Source organism: Epinephelus lanceolatus, chromosome 2 (genome assembly GCF_041903045.1).
Source record: "Epinephelus lanceolatus isolate andai-2023 chromosome 2, ASM4190304v1, whole genome shotgun sequence".
NCBI lineage: Eukaryota > Metazoa > Chordata > Actinopteri > Perciformes > Serranidae > Epinephelus > Epinephelus lanceolatus.
The window spans coordinates 37812119-37830032 of record NC_135735.1 but is presented as its reverse complement, the minus strand read 5'-3'; the positions used below and the strand labels follow the sequence as shown (position 1 = coordinate 37830032).

The 17914-nt window shown below is 42.4% G+C and overlaps 1 protein-coding gene across 1 annotated transcript in view; it reads left to right on the top strand.

Moving 5' to 3' along the window:
* Positions 1-815: 815 nt before the first annotated feature.
* The window catches only part of nkd1 (NKD inhibitor of WNT signaling pathway 1), a 46836-nt gene continuing 29737 nt past the window's right edge, over positions 816-17914 (top strand). The window contains exons 1-3 of the mRNA XM_033630921.2: positions 816-1004; positions 1109-1141; positions 1372-1511. Coding sequence (XP_033486812.1) covers positions 980-1004; positions 1109-1141; positions 1372-1511 — 198 coding nt within the window. The 5' untranslated portion in view covers positions 816-979. The remainder of the gene's footprint in view (positions 1005-1108; positions 1142-1371; positions 1512-17914) is intronic.

Below are 17914 nucleotides of genomic sequence, written 5' to 3'. Positions count from 1 at the left end.
AGAAAATATATTGTCACTAATAGGCTACTTTGTGGTGTTACATGTAGGTAATTTAATCAATTAAAGAAGAATAATCAATGCTGCTCCAATGAGGTAAACTCTTTATATCTTAACTCTCGTTTTGCTACTTTTATTTGCTCTCATTTAAAATGCAAACTGCATGTAGTGATTTTGTCTTATTTGAGTTGAGGTGGTTGGTCCCGGATCTGTTAATGTCCTGGGACCCCTGCAGCAAACCTCGGAAAGCCCACAGACCTCAGTTGTGGGAACCACAGACAACAATAAGTGTCTTCACATGTACTTGTTTCCAATGTGGGTGAGGTGTAAATGCTGATATGTCAGCGACTGAAATTAAGGTCTTCTTGACGCTCCATCTGCGCTTTGAAGAGACAGCTGAGCGAGCTGAGTCAAGTCAGACAGAAAAGTCAATCAACACCGGAAGTTATATCATTAATTGTCATAATAAAAAAATGACATAAAAACGAAATTGACTGCTGTGGAGTTGTTTCTGAAACGTCTGATTTAAGCAGATGGTTTAACTGCAACTTGCCTAAGTTTACGGTAAATTAACTTTGAAACAAAAAACATTAAGGCTCACTGAACAATGTTTCTCTGGTTTTATGATTTATAATTTCCAGGGCTATCATAGCTATGATATAGGCTACTTGTTTCTTTTCAAGACTTAACAGTGTCGGCATCTCATCTGTATTTTTGTTTCGCTAAGGCTGTCCCGTCAATTAAGTCTTTTATTCTGAAAGTGCTGGCCGGAAGTCGTGTATTCTGTTGCGTGTGCCTTGTCAGCGGCGGCGCTCTGGATCAAAGGCTCGCTTGGCTCTCCAGTCATACGGTCCTGTACTGAGCGCAGTCTGCCCTCGGTCTCTACGGACGCTCCTCTGTCTGGATATCGCAGCCGGTTTCTTTTTTCTGTCTCTGGATTATATTCTTCTGATGGTTTTCAACTCCAACTCGATGCATAGAAATGGGTAAACTGCACTCGAAACATGGTAAGGCTCCTTTCTCCTCAGAGAAATCACAGCTATAGTTCTTGTGGTGCTGCGAGACTTTCGAGTAACACTATTCATTGTCTTCTGACTTTCTTTCTCTCAAGCCGCTATTTGTAAACCGAGGGAGAGTCCAGAAGGTAAGCGCGCTTATGTTTTATTTTCCTTATGGTTTATGATAAAGTCTGATATTCCGGTCAGTTTGTGAACAGCAGCAGAAACAATTTCCAGAGTGAGCTGTCTCAGCTCGTTAGAGCAGCGTTACAGCCAAGTGTCCGACTCTTTGAAGATGGACCGCTTATGGAAAACATGAGTGCAGCGCGAGGACATGACTCTTTGTAGCTGCTAATAATGCGCTTCTTTGTTTCAGGCGACAGTTTTGTAGTCAATGCCTGTTTGGCGAGAAAGGGAATCGACGACTGGCTTGTGAAGCAGAAATACTATTGCACGAGCTCTCGCCTCGAGCAACAGGACTGTCACCACAAGAATAACTGCGGTTTGACTACACGGGTGAGTACGAGTCTGTCCACGAGGTTCACGTAGTTGGGGTGAAGTAGTAGCGGAACGGAGGCTTGTTAAATGGTGTCCTCGCGGTGCTTGTGCGCAATTCACGTAATTAGGACGAGGTGTTTTATTCAAGTATACGCATTAAGGCTTGTCACCTTATCTTCTGCAGGAGGCTACACTTGGTCTCCAGGTTATGTCTGTCACACTCTTCAAAGTGCTGACAAACTTTCTCAAAGCTTTGTTTGTGGGAAAACTTTTAATATTCATGTGAGTTAGATGTTGCAGATGTCACACAGGGAGATTTTTGCCAATCACTGCTGCACTTAAAGTTGAAAATTCACACACACAAGGCAAAAACCATCTAGTCTTACCTTTGTTTTTCTGTTTTGTCACCACTCCTTTGGTAGACATCTCATCCACTCATGTAGGGAACAAATGTTGGTGCCATCCTATGCACTGATCCCAGGCTTTTTTTTAAGGGAACAATAGATCAAGCCTGAGTTGAAAGCATTTCTGTGTGACAGTCTGGTGACAAGTGTGGATTGTAAAGGCTGGGGAGAAATGTTGGAGGTCATGCTTGTTTTGTATTTTGGCATTGCCGTAAACACTGTGCTGTTGTTGTCAAGTGGGGAAATCCTTTGGAATTGCTTCAGAGGAGCCTTAAGCCTCTTTGGTTAGCGAGGCCTTCCTCAAAGGCAGCGTGTTTGAGGAATTGGGAGCCCATCAAGAAAAAAAAAGGGAAATCAGTTCTTCCACCCACAATCCAGACACTTTGAGCAGGAATGCATCTTTTCGTTAAATGCAGCCCAGAATCCAGGATCTCTTGCATTTTAACACATTAGAGCATGTATTCTCGTGTGGTGTTGTTTGGCATGCTTTTCTTTAAAATGCTTGGAAGTTCCTTTAGTTGCCAGTTTGAAAAACTAGAATCCTATCATCATTAGCATGTAGCTGCATGGTGAAATAGCAAATGTTATTTTCCTTTCTCCTTTCTCATTTGCTTTTTATGACTTTTGCTCACACAGCATGCTGCAGATCTCCTATAAAGGTCATGTTATACCATGCATTTAAAGTGACAATCATGCAAGCAAGACACAACTGCACATGCTGGGTTGGATTCTTGAAAAAAAAGAGCTGTGGTATGAGGATGTGTTTGTATGCTGGTGAGGAGAAGGCAAACATCAAACTTGAGGAAGTTTTAGGCAACAGAAATATCTGCTCATTCCTCATGCCTAAGTTAGGTCCAAAGTCCACCACTGTTTTGTCTTCTGCTGCAAGGTGTTTCTGATAGCTTTGCAATGCCCGTGGGATAGGGATGAGAGAGGCAGTAGTCCCTTTATAGATGTCAGTTAAGTGTGACCTGCAAGGGATTGAATGAGGTACGAGTGGAACTGACTTTACATGTTGCACCCACATGGTGTCAAAGTTGCTAATCCTGACGTGCCCAAAGCTGCAATAAACGGCTTCATATAGTAACAGGAACCCACTCGCTGCAGGCTCTGTGTCTCCAGGCCTTTCTTTGGAGATTGGCTCTATGAGAAACACCTGAAACTATGTTTATTTTCTAAAGCATGAGATGCCGCCGCAGCAGAAAAGCTATGCCATTTACATGGTTGCTTATGTGTTGAGTGGGCCTCGTACGCTTCGGGCCATTTAGGCATTTCAAACCACATTATTACCATGCAATTACCAAACATTATTACCAGAAAAACAAACATTCATTATTTTATTCCTTGTAATATCCATGCACTGCTTTTCCTAACAACAGTGGTGTGTGAAGTTTTGGCCCAGGACGGACCAGGAGTTCCTGCTGAAAGGGCTGGATGTTTTTAAAAAAATTGGAGTTAGTGGAGCTCAGTTTGTACAAATAATTCAAGTCTGGGTGCCTAATGGCTTTTATAGCTCAGAGGGAAAATGAATAAAAGAAGAAAGGTGTTTCCACCATCAGTACGTATTTGGGTACTTTCCCCTTTTGTTTTGTGATTATAAAGTGCATCCAAAATCTTTAATATTTAATTTTCAAGTTTAAACAATTTGTCTGCTTCTTGCTCTCTCTGTATTTTGACTGTTATAGAATATATTTCTACACTTTTATAAAGTCACAGTTTGAATAAGCAATGCACGGAGGAAGAATCGTTCACACAAGGAGGACTTTGGCGTTCAGACTTTGATTTCTGAATGGTACAATCCCATGTGGAGTCTGTTCACACACACTGAGAATGTGGATGCATTTTTTTCTGTTTCCTCTCACCATGGTGCCACCACTACTGCAGAGTAGTGCTGAATTGTAAAATGAGGAAAAGTAAAAAAAAAAAGTTGTCAGTTCTTACACAGGCTGCGTATTCTATAGTTGCATGGTTGTCTTGCCACTGTGCTGATCATCTGCACCGCATAGGGGAGACGTTCTATGTTTCTGTATTTTCACTGCAGCTGAAATGTAAAGGTTTTTCTGATATGACAGAGTTTACAGGATGTGTGCTTTAATTAGGGCTGTAGTCAACTAAAAAAAATCTTAGTCGACTAAAATTCTATCTACTCTTCAACCAGTCGATAAACTAAATCTGCTACTGATTGCATTGTGTGTCCACTTTTTTTTTCCTGAGGCCAGCGTATTTATTGAATTCATTGCAATGGGAGTGTCACATATTTACATAATTCTACAATGCCAGCAGTGTGATGAGGTGCTGAGCGCTGCACATTCGGTGCTTTTTTATGGTTTCCAAGAGTTGAAGAGTATTCAACTTTGGGTAAAATGCTGAGCTCTTTACTGTCACTTAGCTGTTCAATCACAGTGGAGTAGCGTCAGGACAAAGACCAACTGTAGCAACAATAATGGAGGAAAAATGGCCACGTAGACTGGTGGGCTTTTACTCTCTCTTTCTGTCCTTCAGTTGTCCCCTCATCCAAAGCAAGGGCCAGTGTAAGTACTCTAACCCGTGTCGACATTGTAGCAGCCAGATGCGACCAAAGTGTCTCAGCTAAAAAAAAAAGTGCCTCCAAAGGGCTTTAGCATTCCTAGCTGGACATTTTCAGAGGAGCGCCTGGTGTTTTCAGCTGGGAAAAAAACGCTCTGGTGGACACATACCTAAGTAACACCAGCAATTGTGCAACGAATAAGGATTTGGTCGGACAAGACAAACGTATTGACCAACCAATAGGCCGACCGACCCATAAGGTGTCCGCCATGGCTTTAGTACCACCGGCTTGTCTTAGCTTTTAGCAGCTGTCAGCAGCTTTTCTAAAGCTCAAAAAACATCAAACTTAATAATGGTAATTTTGCATTTGGCATGTGTGGTGTGAGCACCATGCTAAGTATTATAATGACAACATCTGTATGTGTCAGAGCATTGCATTCAGCATTGCTGATGCTAGGTTTATTAATTCAGTTGTTTTTGTTCACATTAGAGTTGAATGACTGTTGAAGAAGTGTTACTCAATTGTGACATTGTCCCAACACTTGCAGAGCATTTATGTGAACACTCTTAAAGATTACATCTAATCAAAACGATTTCAAATCTTGAATTATCCGTATTTTTATGTATCTCAAGCTTTCTGTAAAGAACATGTTCACCGTATCACATGCTTAAACTGTAGTAGAAGTCTCAACACTCTGTGAGAAGAAGTTCAAAAAGTCGACCCCACTGTGCTTTCAGATAAAAACAGAAGCTAACCTCTGAGGTGAGAGAATGTGAGTCAACTCTCTTAGCTTTAAAAGCTGTCTTTATTGTATAGAATACCTGGTGAGATAGTTATTTATAGCCGCTGTTCTTTGAGCCCCCCTCCCAGCTGAACCAGGGTCCAGGAGAATGTGGGTCGGGTGTCAACAGTAGGGAGTCCACGCTTGGAATTCTTTTGATCTGATCTTTTCCAAACCATATTCCCTGTAGGAGCGATGCTAGTTTCATACAAGTCATTGTTTTGAAGAGCTTCTCACATCAGCAGTTTGTCTTCATTAATGGTTTTAAATTGAAATTTGTGGTCGAGTACGCACAGATAGATTGAGACATAAAGATGCACTCGAGAGCCTAATGACATTTCCATGCAGACCCGACACCCATTCATGAGTTCTGCATTCAGATGTCAGATGAAGTTTGTTTGAGCGTGGCAGACAGTGAGTGAGTGGTGCGGGCAGATGGCTCCGTGGGTCTCAACACATGAGATCCAGGTCATGCGAGCTGCGGCACACTTTCTCCCCTGTGTACTGCATGTTGTCTACATCTATCCATAAATTTGATATGTCATGGGCACCCTGTAGAATTATGTTGCTGACATAGGCCTTGATAGGGTGGAGGGTTTTCACGACTTATGACGTGGAAGTTCAAATATCTGTTGGGTAGTTTATTAGGTTGCTTCTCTTGGCAGATTAAAGAAAAGTCATTTATTTTGTAGCATGTTGGTAGTTAAGGCCTTTACACACTGGGTGTGATGAATAAATGACACAAAAATGCAAAATACTTATTTTTGATCATTTTGTATCAAAACTATTCATACTGGCAGTGATGCAATTTGCGACAGTTGCAACACCTGCTCAAAAAAAGTTTTTGATTCAAATAGAGGGGAATACAGCGATCCTATTGACCCTGGGCTAAGTTGTTGTATAGCCTAAGCTACTGTAAGCTATTTTATTGAGTTTGCTCCAAGCAAAATGCTCTGTGTGATTTTTAAATTCCTTCTGGTACATAGCTAAGCAGTGTATTTGTCTAGGGCTTTTATTGTGAAAGGTAATAACGGAAGAAGTGGATCGAGTATGAAGGAAAGGAAGGAGTAGGCCTAATAAAATTTGTTGTCTTGGTTCAGACAATGGAACCTCTGCGTCCACATAAGTATATGTGCAACATGATTGGTTGATGCCTTCATGCGAGGTGTGAAAGCTCAGAAAGATCAACCTCGTTCTGGAAAAAAATTACGCCTCTTTGCAAAATACTCACGTTCTGTGTGAATGCACAAAAAAACAGCTCAGAAACATAATGACATGTGAATTAATTGCATGGAAAAACAGCCCTTGGACTGTAAAGGCTTTAATGTAAAAAATAATCTATTTTATTGGTTATTCTATGCAAAGTTGCCCCTTTCTATTCTCAAAATCCCCTTCCCCCTCTGCTGGTTCTCCCCTCTCCTCCTCTCTCCCCTCCTAGCCTCCATCTGTTTCTTGCGTTTACCCTGTGGCCCTGTGATGGTTGTGGCTGATGAAATGAGACTGCATTTGAAGTGGGCCATGCAGGGAGGTGTTTGTAGTGACACTGATGGCTCCTCCTCTCCTCTGAAGCCCTATCCTCTGTGTAGTAAAAGCCACCTCCAGTCTTCCCAAGCTGCTCTTACAATTCCAAAGCTTCTATATTTTTTTCCAACTGAGCTTCCATCAACTTGTATGGAAGCGTAGACAAAAAGCAAAGGTACGTCTGACGACAGAATTCAACTCAAAAGTAAATCACAGTGAAACTTCTGCCCCCAACCCCCTTGTCTCGCAGTCGGTTGCCAGCCCTTTGATTTTTCTTTTTTTTTGAAAGTAGAAAGGTTTTTTTGGAAGTAGGCCTAAAGCTTTTAAACGCATTCCCTCAGCCTCCAAGTCTGATAAAAGACATGGCAGGTTTTGCGCCCCCTTCGTCTTTCGCTTCGACTGTTGTGCTTTTTCTCTCCTTGTCGTTTCCACAAAGTGAGGGCCCTTGTCTAGAAGCTGAAAGCACCTTTCAAATGCAGACTCCTCTTCCTCTTTCTCTCCTTCTTTCTATCCTCTCCCTGTGCGTTTTCTTTTCCCACCGGCTGGCCTCTTGTGCGTGCTGTGTGACGTATGCCCCTCTCCCACCGGGCTCTACCCCCTCTGTGCTCCCAAGGGACCAAGGGCCTGTTGTTGCTCTTTGAAGAGGCTGGGAGAAAAGTTTGGAGCCACACTCTAAAGAGAAGAAAAGCCTTAGCCTATGGGGAGGAGGGGTAGCACCTGGCCATGGAGGGGCTCTCAGATTTTTTTTTTTTATTTTCCCATGAGAAGATGGGGTGGAAGTCTTGGGCTGACGTCAACGTAGCTGGGGGACTGGGAGGTTCAAGAACATGCAGGTGGCTTTAATGTCACATCCGGCATCGTATGTCACATAGATTACTAAAAGCTGGAGGAGATTCTCCTGTGTGACAAAGCCGAGCGGATACCTCTCAGTGTCTGTGAATGGTGTCGCCTCGAAAGGTTTACAGAGAAAGAATGACAGTGGTTTAGAGTAAGGAAAAGCCCTGGTGGCATGAAGACATTTGATCAGGTTTATCCACTTTGCTCCTCTTTGGGCTAAAGCATCTCCTCTCCATCTCTCTCTCTTTAGTGATAGCCATTATTCATCCAATACCATTTTCTGATTGTACTACAAATCGCAGTATGAAATGTGTTCAGGCAGGTCTCTGAATTCTATGACACACACAGTAACATGTTTATAGTTTGTAAAAGCAAAGATTAAGCGTCACTTGTCGGTGCCATTAGGAATAAAAGCATGCATTTGGCATCTTAATGGTATGAGTGAAATGGCGCTCGTGTATTTGCAAATCTGTTCATGCATGTGCATGTGAGTGTGCAGTATGTCTGGAGTCAGCTGTCCGGATGCACTCCAGAGATCAAAGGATGCTGGGGGAATGTGCTCTAAATCTCAGGGGATTAGCAGCTGAGATTGTGCTTTGTTTCCCCAAATATATGCTCAGTTTGGAGCAACGGATAGCTGTTGATCAAAGTGTCTCTCACCACCCCTTCACAGATACATTTAGGCTGGAGGGTTTTGTTCCACACTTGAGGGTGGCGTATATTTCACAATTCTAAGGAACGGTTTGATTTTTAGGATGTGTGGCTTTCCTTTGTTTTGAAATTGGAATCAGAAATGGCTTGCAATTGATAAGCATGTGTCTGGTGTGCAGTATAGTCTCATACATTGAGCGTATAATCCATCTAAATTTAGCGTTTATTTAACTGACATCATCATCTTTTCCATAATGCTTACATATCTTCAACCTTTGATGTGTGTGTATGCCTCAGACATGCTAACGCCTTTTGAAGAGCTTTGGGAAAGTGTTCCTTTCCACGTTTGACTTGAAATATTAATCTAGAAGGGAGAGCAAAAAAGTGTAGAACATTTTAGCTGATCGATAATAGCCAGTTTCGTGAAGCCAATATGGCAGATCAAAGACTTTTACAAAGAGGCATGTACCTTTTATGGAATTCCTTTGATAGATAAATGTTGATTTTAACGTTCAAATAGACTGTGTTGTTGCACGTATGTAAAAATGTTAAATGTATGTGAGAGGCAGTATTTCAGGACTTCAAGAATAGGTTTTCATCTGCTGTATATGACCGTCATATGATTTCAGCCTCATTTCCAAACCAAAATATCTATCACATCTTTAAATATGAGAGACCACATGTTAGTTACCATGCTGTTTTTATTATAGCAAACTTCAGTGAAGAGAAGGTCTTTCATTACACATGCATTGGTAAATGTAAAAAATCATAAAACCAAGTGGCAACCTCTGGGGTTGAAAATTTAAGGCCAAGGCTGAAGTGCCAAAATCTGCAGTTCATCGAATGGTCATTTAAGGCTGGCGCCAAAAACAAGTCAATACCAATAGACTTTATGTTAAAATGCCTAGCTTTACAGCAGGAATAAACAATATAGCAAATTTCCCCATTCATGATAACTGTACAAAGGGGAATGGAATTTTTATATAACTCACCTGCTTTAATGTAAGTGAAAATACTAAAAAAATTGCATAATTGAGGGCGTCCACTTTGAGTGACAGGCAGTCTGCAAGGTGTCACCACAGTCTATGAGTCCGATCCACTCCTCGCTCCTCCACAGGTCCACTCTCTTGTCCAAGTATGGTCACTTTTGGCTCCAAAAATCCAAGATACGTCCATAATTTTTATACTGTCTGTGTATAAAGAATGCCCTGTAGGATTGACAACATATACATAAACAGCTATCACAGTGCAAAATTTTCTCTTAAGGCATTTTTACATTTAGCACAGGGGGGAACCAATTAACATTGACAATGGCTCGGTTCCATTAAAGGGAAATTTCAGTTTATTTCAACCCGTCTCCTATCGTCCTAAATTTGTTTCAAGTGACTAGTGACATAGAAATAATAGTTAGCATGTTAGCCGTTAGCCTAGATACAGCCGTAGCGTCAGACCTGTTAAAACGTAATTGAACAGGCATCCTTTCAAGTGCAAAGTTAGTCCACTAAACAAGCTTTTTCTCCACAAAGACCGCCTCATATTGTTAGGATAAATGTCAGACAACATATAGAAAACGACATGTAAACGTGTTATCTTACCTTACCGGTGTGCTGCCATGTTTGTTGTTTACCATTTAGCTAAGGCTGCAACTGGTCCCATTCCTTGCAACAGAGGTATTCCTCTTCTGTGGGCATTGGGGTACAGCATTCACAGATAACGTTACACCACCGAGCTCCAGAGCTAAAGCCTTCCAGCAGCCATTCTTCCTCTGTCGTCCTCTACCTGTTGTGCCTCTCTCTCTCTCTCCTCCTCCGTTCTTCAATTTCATGAAGCTCTTCATCAGTGTATTCTGGCTCAAATAAATAAGGGCGGCCATAAAACTCTGCAAAATCAAATTCCTCCTCCACAAAGTCGAAGTCTGGCAAAAAGTCAGCCATTATTCTATAAATCTTTCATAAAATAAATGAATGAACCTTTCACTGTCCGGTTCTGCCTTGCAGCTGCTGCGGCTTGTTCTCGCGAGATTTCAGGCATAGTATGAGATCACTGCTTGTTCTCGCGATACTTCGGCCACGCTTTGGGAAGCAGTGGTAAACGGTAAACACACGGTAAGGTAAGACAACTCTGAAGACCACCTAAATGTGGAATGTTTGTATACAGGCTTTCCACAGCGAGAGGCGATGGCCACCCTTATTTATTTGAGCCAGAATACACTGACGAAGAGCTTCGTGAAATTGAAGAACGGAGGAGGAGAGAGAGAGAGAGAGAGGCACAACAGGTAGAGGACGACAGAGGAAGAATGGCTGCTGGAAGGATTTAGCTCTGGAGCTCGGTGGTGTAACGTTACCTGTGAATGCTGTACCCCAATGCCCACAGAAGAGGAATACCTCTGTTGCAAGGAATGGGACCGGTTGCAGCCTTAGCTAAATGGTAAACAACAAACATGGCACCTCACCGGTAAGGTAAGATAACACGTTTACATGTCATTTTCTATATGTTCTCTGACATTTATCCTAACGATATGAGGCGGTCTTTGTGGAGAAAAAGCTTGTTTAGTGGACTAACTTTGCACTTGAAGGTTGCCCGTTCACTTACGTTTTAACAGGTCTGATGCTACGGCTGTATCTAGGCTAACGGCTAACATGCTAACTATTATTTCTATGTCACTAGTGACTTGAAACAAATTTAGGACAATAGGAGACAGGTTGAAATAAACCGAAATTTCCCTTTAAGCTCCCTAGTAAGCCATGAGAGTGAGCCAACCTGCGTGGACCACACTCACCTAAATGTAACACAGCAATTAATATTATTTATTACACCTGTGCTTTTGCTGTTATGACGTGTCAGATTGACTGGGTGAAGAGGGAAAAGTGTTGAGTGGGAGGAACAGAAATCAGTGGTCATATTTGATTCAGTTGTAGTTTCAGTTTACTTAAAGCATTTCTACTCAGACCTTGAAAGAAATAAGTAATACACATGGAAATAGCAAAAACAGTAGGTGCTTGTGTACCCCAAGAAAATTCTAAATAGTTCTGACTATAAGAATATGTTTGGGCTTGACAGGGCTGTGTATGTGCATGGGTCTGGAAGAAACTCTAGGTGACTGGGGCTCCTGTGGTGGCGCTGCGCTCCTCTGCCCATTTTAATCACCCACTTAAAAGGCTCCGCTGAAGTGGGTGTTTAAGTGTTTAAACCCTGAATAATTCTCTCTTGTTTGTTTATCAGGTTCCCCTGCGGGTTGCGCTCTGGCCCGTGCAGTAAGAGCTGAATAATTTGACTGAGCACTCAAAGTGGCTCTCAAATAGGACGTGATCAACATCTGCATAAAACTGCTATCGAGCTCTCCTGAGAGTGTACACATGCACAGTATCGTGCATGCACACTCATGTGCCATGAAGCACACAGGCACATTACCCATTTGTTTACTATAATATGTGAATCCATTTATCACTGCTAACAGACGCAAAGTCCCAGCGTGACTCCCTTCCACTTGTTTTTCTTAAAAACTGATCGTAGGGAAACACCAGTGATGGACTCCACAGCCTCCACAAGCCCTGCTGTTGTATTTATGCTCCTTGTGTTAGAATGCCTCGGTGACCAGGGCTCGAAGGCCACCTGAGGTAGAGCAAATGGAGGAAGTAGGTTTGGGTAAACAGAGTTGGGAGAGCATTGTGCCTCCCACAGACAGAGGTTTCAGGGCTCTTCAGCTCTTCCTGTGGCGCCAGGGCTGGAGGAGGTCTGGATTGTCTGTTAGGGGATGTTTTTGGTGGAAGGAAAGCTAAACAGAGGAGCGGCCCCGCTGAAAGGAAAGCTGTCCTCCCCTGGTGTGTTTATGCTCCACAGGTGCCGCAACCTAAAGAGGACCTCACCCTGTAGACTCACGGTGAAGCAAGCCAACCCTGTGCTCCCCAAAGAGCCATTTGCCATGTCCATCAAACCCATCACTCCCCCACCCAATGTCTTGCTCAAGTTTGAAAAAACAGCATCCTTAGACAAATCTTTTGGGGACTCCTGTGACATAGGCTTGTACTAATAGTGTTACTAATTAGCATAAAATCTATCCCAACTGTGAAGTCAACTCTGCTTTTCATAAGCTTCTGTCTTGTCCTTTGACTTTGATTCTCCCTCTCTTTGCTGATATTTATTTTTGTGGATATGATTTTTAACTTTTCATTAACCATAAATCAGTGCTACTTCCTGTATGCAGATGATTTGATTAGTTCACATACATTTAAGACATACAGTGGAGCAGTGAGTCATTCAGCAGGCGAGTGCCTATTGAATGAATTCAGGGGTTGACACTATATGGATAGAAATAGTTTGCCTTAGCTTTTTTTCTTAATAAATATTGTTTCCTGGTGTCTGGTTTGTGTATCTGTGTGTTAGTGTGTCTGAACATCGGTAGTCGAATTTGGTAGCGGTTTGCAACCGAATAACTTACTCCACTGCAAGTTCATTATGGTGAGCAGTGACACAAGCCACTAATTCCAGTCAGCTATGAATAGAAACCTGCCCCTGGCACCAGTGCACTTGTATATAGTAGTTGAAGTGTCTATTTCTGCTGCTATGTTTACTTGCGAAGTTGAAACACTCTCTGTAATTACAGAGATTTTAGGTCCACAGTTAAAAGGTCAGATGTGAGGGATGTTTAGAGGTAGTGGCTTGTGGCTGGCAGGATGTCTGCTCCAAACATGCTGTGCGTGCATGCGTGTGTGTGTGTGTGTGTGTGTGTGTGAGAGAGAGAGAGTGTATAGATACTGTATGTGTATGTGCACAGACAGAGAGGAAGAATGGCCACCTTGGTGTTGAGGTCAGTTACATCTGGTCAACATGCACACGTCAGACGTTTTCATCACCACCACCAAAGCATGGAGCTTTGCAGTTAATGGCAGTGATCGCAGGTTTAGTAACTGGCTTTGAATGAAATAAGATGGACCAGTAGTTACAGCTGTTACTGACAACTGTCATTTGGTGGAATTGTAGAGATCTGATTATAGCGATCAGCTTTTATGACATCTCCTCATCGAGAGTTGGTTTCTCTTTCTCTGTGTGGTGGCTGGATAGCATCCAAACTGCAGAATTGCCCTCACAATGCAACCCCCGACAACTTACATAACTGGTTCAGTAGATCAGATAGTAATATGAGCAAAACACATTATCTATTTTGTCTATTTTTGTATACTGTCTTGTCTCTAAGGTAACTAGTGAGTGAGCAAATTTTTCTTTAGGTAATGTAATCTTTTGAATTTTGTAAGCACAATTAAATATTGTGGAAACATCAAGGATCTCAGCATGAATACGTCTTATTTTATTATTTTCTTTTAGTTAGTGACATGACAAGTAACAGAGGTGTTTCTTCTCATGTAGCTGTGGTTAATGGTTTAAGTGCCTGTCACTTTCTTGCTGCCCTCGAGGTAGACTTCCTGGCTAAAACCTTGTTCCTCCCACACTTTGCACCACTTGAGACTGGCGTCTGAAGCCACCCAGATGACTGAAGGACTGTCTCTCCTCAAAGAGAGCTTTGACTAATTACCAAGACCCTCTAGACACTGTGTAGCACACTTGCTGTTAAATACACCATGCAAGGCAGCAGGCATGTTGCCAACTGGTCTTCTTAATTATATAATCCATCCTATTTTTGCAATAATGATTGACACTCGTGCACACACTCTTTAAGCTTGTGTCACCTCAGCAGGGCTGCTCTGCCCTTTTTGCCAAGGAAGTTAAAGGTTCCAGAGCAAACTAATATCCTCAATCAAGGGTGAGATATTCTATTGCTGTACTAACCGCACAAGCTTTTGGAGATGAGGTGTGTCATTTTGCAAATGACTCTCTCTCTTCTCTTTTTCCCATTCTTTGGAACTGAGCTCCACTCTGAATTCAGAGGGCCATAATGTTGTGATTTGTTACTCTTGGCAGGCGGAGACCACCTGTAAATCAAGGCCAAGCGACAGGCTGTCTCCATTCCCTTCCAAACCATGGCTTCCTCTTGGGAATGCAAGGTCCCTAAGTGGAGTTCATTGGCTGGTGGAGAATGTGTTTTAAGGATTCACCTCTAGCTCAGATTCCCCATTAACTCTCTGACTCCCAAGGAAACTTGAGGATAAAAACAGAAGTGGCTTTGCGCGTACTTTCTGATCACATGTTACCTTAAAGGAAAAAGTTATCCACAAATGACCATTTGTTTATCAATTACTCACCACATGTTATGTTGACTTTGTGAAGAAATCTTTGTTTTTCTCAGAGGCCTTTGGAAGAATCCAAAAATGGGGAAAATGCTTGATGATTTGGAGCAAAAAGGGGTCTGGGTATAACAATAGTAAAACTATATTGAAACATTCTTTTACAAACTCTCATTTATCCATTCCTATGCTTAGTACATCCCAAACAGACAGCCTTTTCTGATGGGGAACTGAATCTAAAGACCTTTTTAGATAGGAGTTGTGCAAATTTGCAGGAAAGCCCAATCAGTCTTTTTTCAGTATTGGAAGTATAAATACAAAATCGGGGAGTGCGGCAAAATGCCACCTACCTACTTTTGTTTAAACAGAATGCGCCTTTTTCGGGGCAATGGGGGGCGTGAGCAAGTAACAAAACGTGTAGCTCAGCGTGTGACATAAACAGTGACGTGGGAGGGAAGCCGCGGCAATTCTGTCGTAAGTTGGCCCGTTCACCGTCCCCGTCATCTGACGTTTAATGGCCTCTTCGTTTGTGAGGACGAGGAGGGCGTGCAATTCTTTGTCTCCTCAGTTGCTCATCTTTACAGTGTCTGTCAGGTTTGTGTTTCCCTCTTGCTATTAGCTGCTCGCTAATTCCTGCTATCAGCTGTCTCCTGTTTATCCACCGCCAGTGGCTCGCACGTGCAGCATCATCAACAGTTGCAGAAGGCCGCCTCGGTCTCTTTAAACTAAAAAGGTTCCGCCAATATGACTACCCTACGTGGCGGAAAATTGGGCACCTCTGATCAACTTGCCAATCTGGCTCTGTGTGTCTAAACACATGCAGCTTGCCGACAAAATGGCCCAACATTCGCGGAAAATCTGGCAGTGTAAAAGGGGCTCTCTTCAAAGCCAGATTCCATCGACATAAACAGTGATTTTACCTCACTGAACACAGGAGCTGCTGGTCATCCACTGCCTCGATCAGTTAGATTGTTTGTGTTATTATGTGACTTTTGTGAATCCAAACTAAACCTTTAAAACACCAAAGTTGCACAATAACACTAACACACTAACTGATTGAGGCGGAGGCAGACTAGCTACTCCCATATTCAGTAAGGTAAAATCCCTGTTTTGGTCAAGGGAGTCTGGCTTTAAGGACAGCATCAATAAGTTCAGTTCAGTTCAGTTCCCTGTCTGTTTGGGAAGCACTCTGCATACGTCTTGATCAATCAGACTGGGATTGTACTACATGAGTTGTGTGAGAGTTTGTAAACACCTGTTTTGATACAGTTTTGCTAATATTGAAAGCGCACTCCCTTTACTTCAAGAATTTTCTCCATATTTGGATTCTTCGTTTACTGGAGGCATGCATAAAACAACAACAAAGTTTTCTTTACAAATTCAATGTAACACTGGGTGAGTCACTGATAAATAAAAGGCCATTTGGAGGGTGAAGTGTTCCTTTAATGCGTGTGTGATTGGTTGTTTGTGAGCACTGTCAGTTCAGCCAACTCAGGATTACCATGTGGTGTGCACAGCTGCAGGGCTTAAAAACTATTGCTAATTACTGGTACCCACATCAGTTTTTCGCACCATGTGTAGCGTTGTCTTTGTTGATTTTTCCAAACAAATTAAAAAGAAAAAGCGAGAACATTTGTGAGAGGCCCAGTGTTTTTGTAGAAAATGAAATCAGCTATTGGTGTCCCTAGATTGCTGTAGGGGTGATCATACAGTTAGACTCTTGATCTTGACACCTTGTATCCTCTCCCTCTTCTCCTCTCTGCGATAAGGCTTTGATAAACAGTGTGATAAATGTTAATTGCTGTGGTTACATATTTTTCAAAAGCTAATAAAGGCTGTTACCTTGAGTAACAGGTAGGGTTTAGTGCCCGAGGGGCTGGCTGAGTTGTAAAAGCTTATCTTTGCAGGTGTAAAAGTTTTGTAAATGGGTCATTAAAGTGTTGGCCAACTTCACACATAAAACACAAAAAGGGAGAGGGGGAGGGAGATTACTTCAGATCAGCATGTTTCTGAAGCGCAGAGATGAAGGCTGTAAATCTTTGCTAATATTCCACTGAGCCTTTCAGGAGGCAGCCTTTGATGTGGGTGAGGTAATGTGACCAGCAGTGTTTGCAATGTTAATCTGACGTGCAGAGATGACTGGTGGCTGTGCACTATCGCTCAACAAAAGGAAGGCATCAAATCACGGAACTTGTGGGTCCTGTAAAAAAAAAACAACAACAAAAAACATACATTTAGAAAGCAAACAACACGTGTGCAAAAATTCAGACATCCACGTAAATATACACACACTACACAGACACGTGTCTTTGCAACCTCTTATCCAGCAGTGACACAGAGTTCATTTACACTGACATACTGTATAATTTGACTTAATATATAGTACACGAAGAATAACTCCACTGAACCGCACCTCCAGGGCTTTTCCTTTAACCTCACTAAAGTGTTTCTGGTGTGTGTGTGTGTGTGTGTGTGTGTGTGTTTATGTGTGGGTGTGGAGAATCTCTGCATGACCTGTGCTGTGAGCTAGAGTTAACACGGTAAGCCCTCTGGCATGTGCAGCTCCTCAAACCCCTCCAGTCTTGGTGTTGCTGACCATGCACACTTTAATCATAGAGCAGCTTCCTCCAACCTGCCTGGTGATGGATCCCAACTCCGTGGCTATAATTTCCTTCCTGGGGTGCAGGGAGAGAAGTGGGTGTGCCGTGACTGAGGGGTGTCAGGCATGGGGCCGCAGAGTCTGGAGAGAAGGTGTCTGCCTTTGATGTTCCCTCAGAGACGTCAAATTACACGTTAGCCCTCTTCAGTCGGCAGAGTTAAAGGGCTTACTTGTCCAATTATTTATCCAGGTTCGTTGTCCACTCAACTCAAGTATTGCTCTTTCTCTAGAGATGGTGAAAAAATGAGGCAAACAAAGTGGTTGAGACGCAGAAGAGAAAGCTTTAGTGGTCATTTGGGGCCTACATGTGGTTTTAAAGTTGAAAGTTTTAGCCACTTGATGACAATTTTCCAATCTGATGAAGCCTTTAAATTGTGAAATTTTAGTTGCCTAGTGATCTAATGCAGCTCAGCTGTGTAATATTTGTTCCGAAAAATAAAACATGTGCACTAAATGTACTGTGAGGGGCTTCAGATTAAAAGCATCCAGCAGATAGCTTATGTTTTGTTAATGGTGCATGTGAAGGGCTCGACATCAAACGATTTACAGTCTGTGACCTCTGGAAAGGCACTGAGTTTCTTATCAAAGCCATAAAATTGCATTGTTAAACACAGCAGATATGACTTCCTCTTGGCACTGCAGGCTGCTCATGAGATCACTTTTATGCGTTTGTTTGGTTTGTTGTAAAGCTTTGACATTTAAGAAGACCCAGGCATCTGTTCCACCGGAGCAAATTCAAGAAACTACCTCAATGCATCATGTGATGATGACTGATAGTCTTTCTGCAAAGAAACAGATTTATCTTGTTTGGCGAGAGAGAAACGCAGAGACATTAATTTGCCATGGCTCTCAGTCTGTAGGT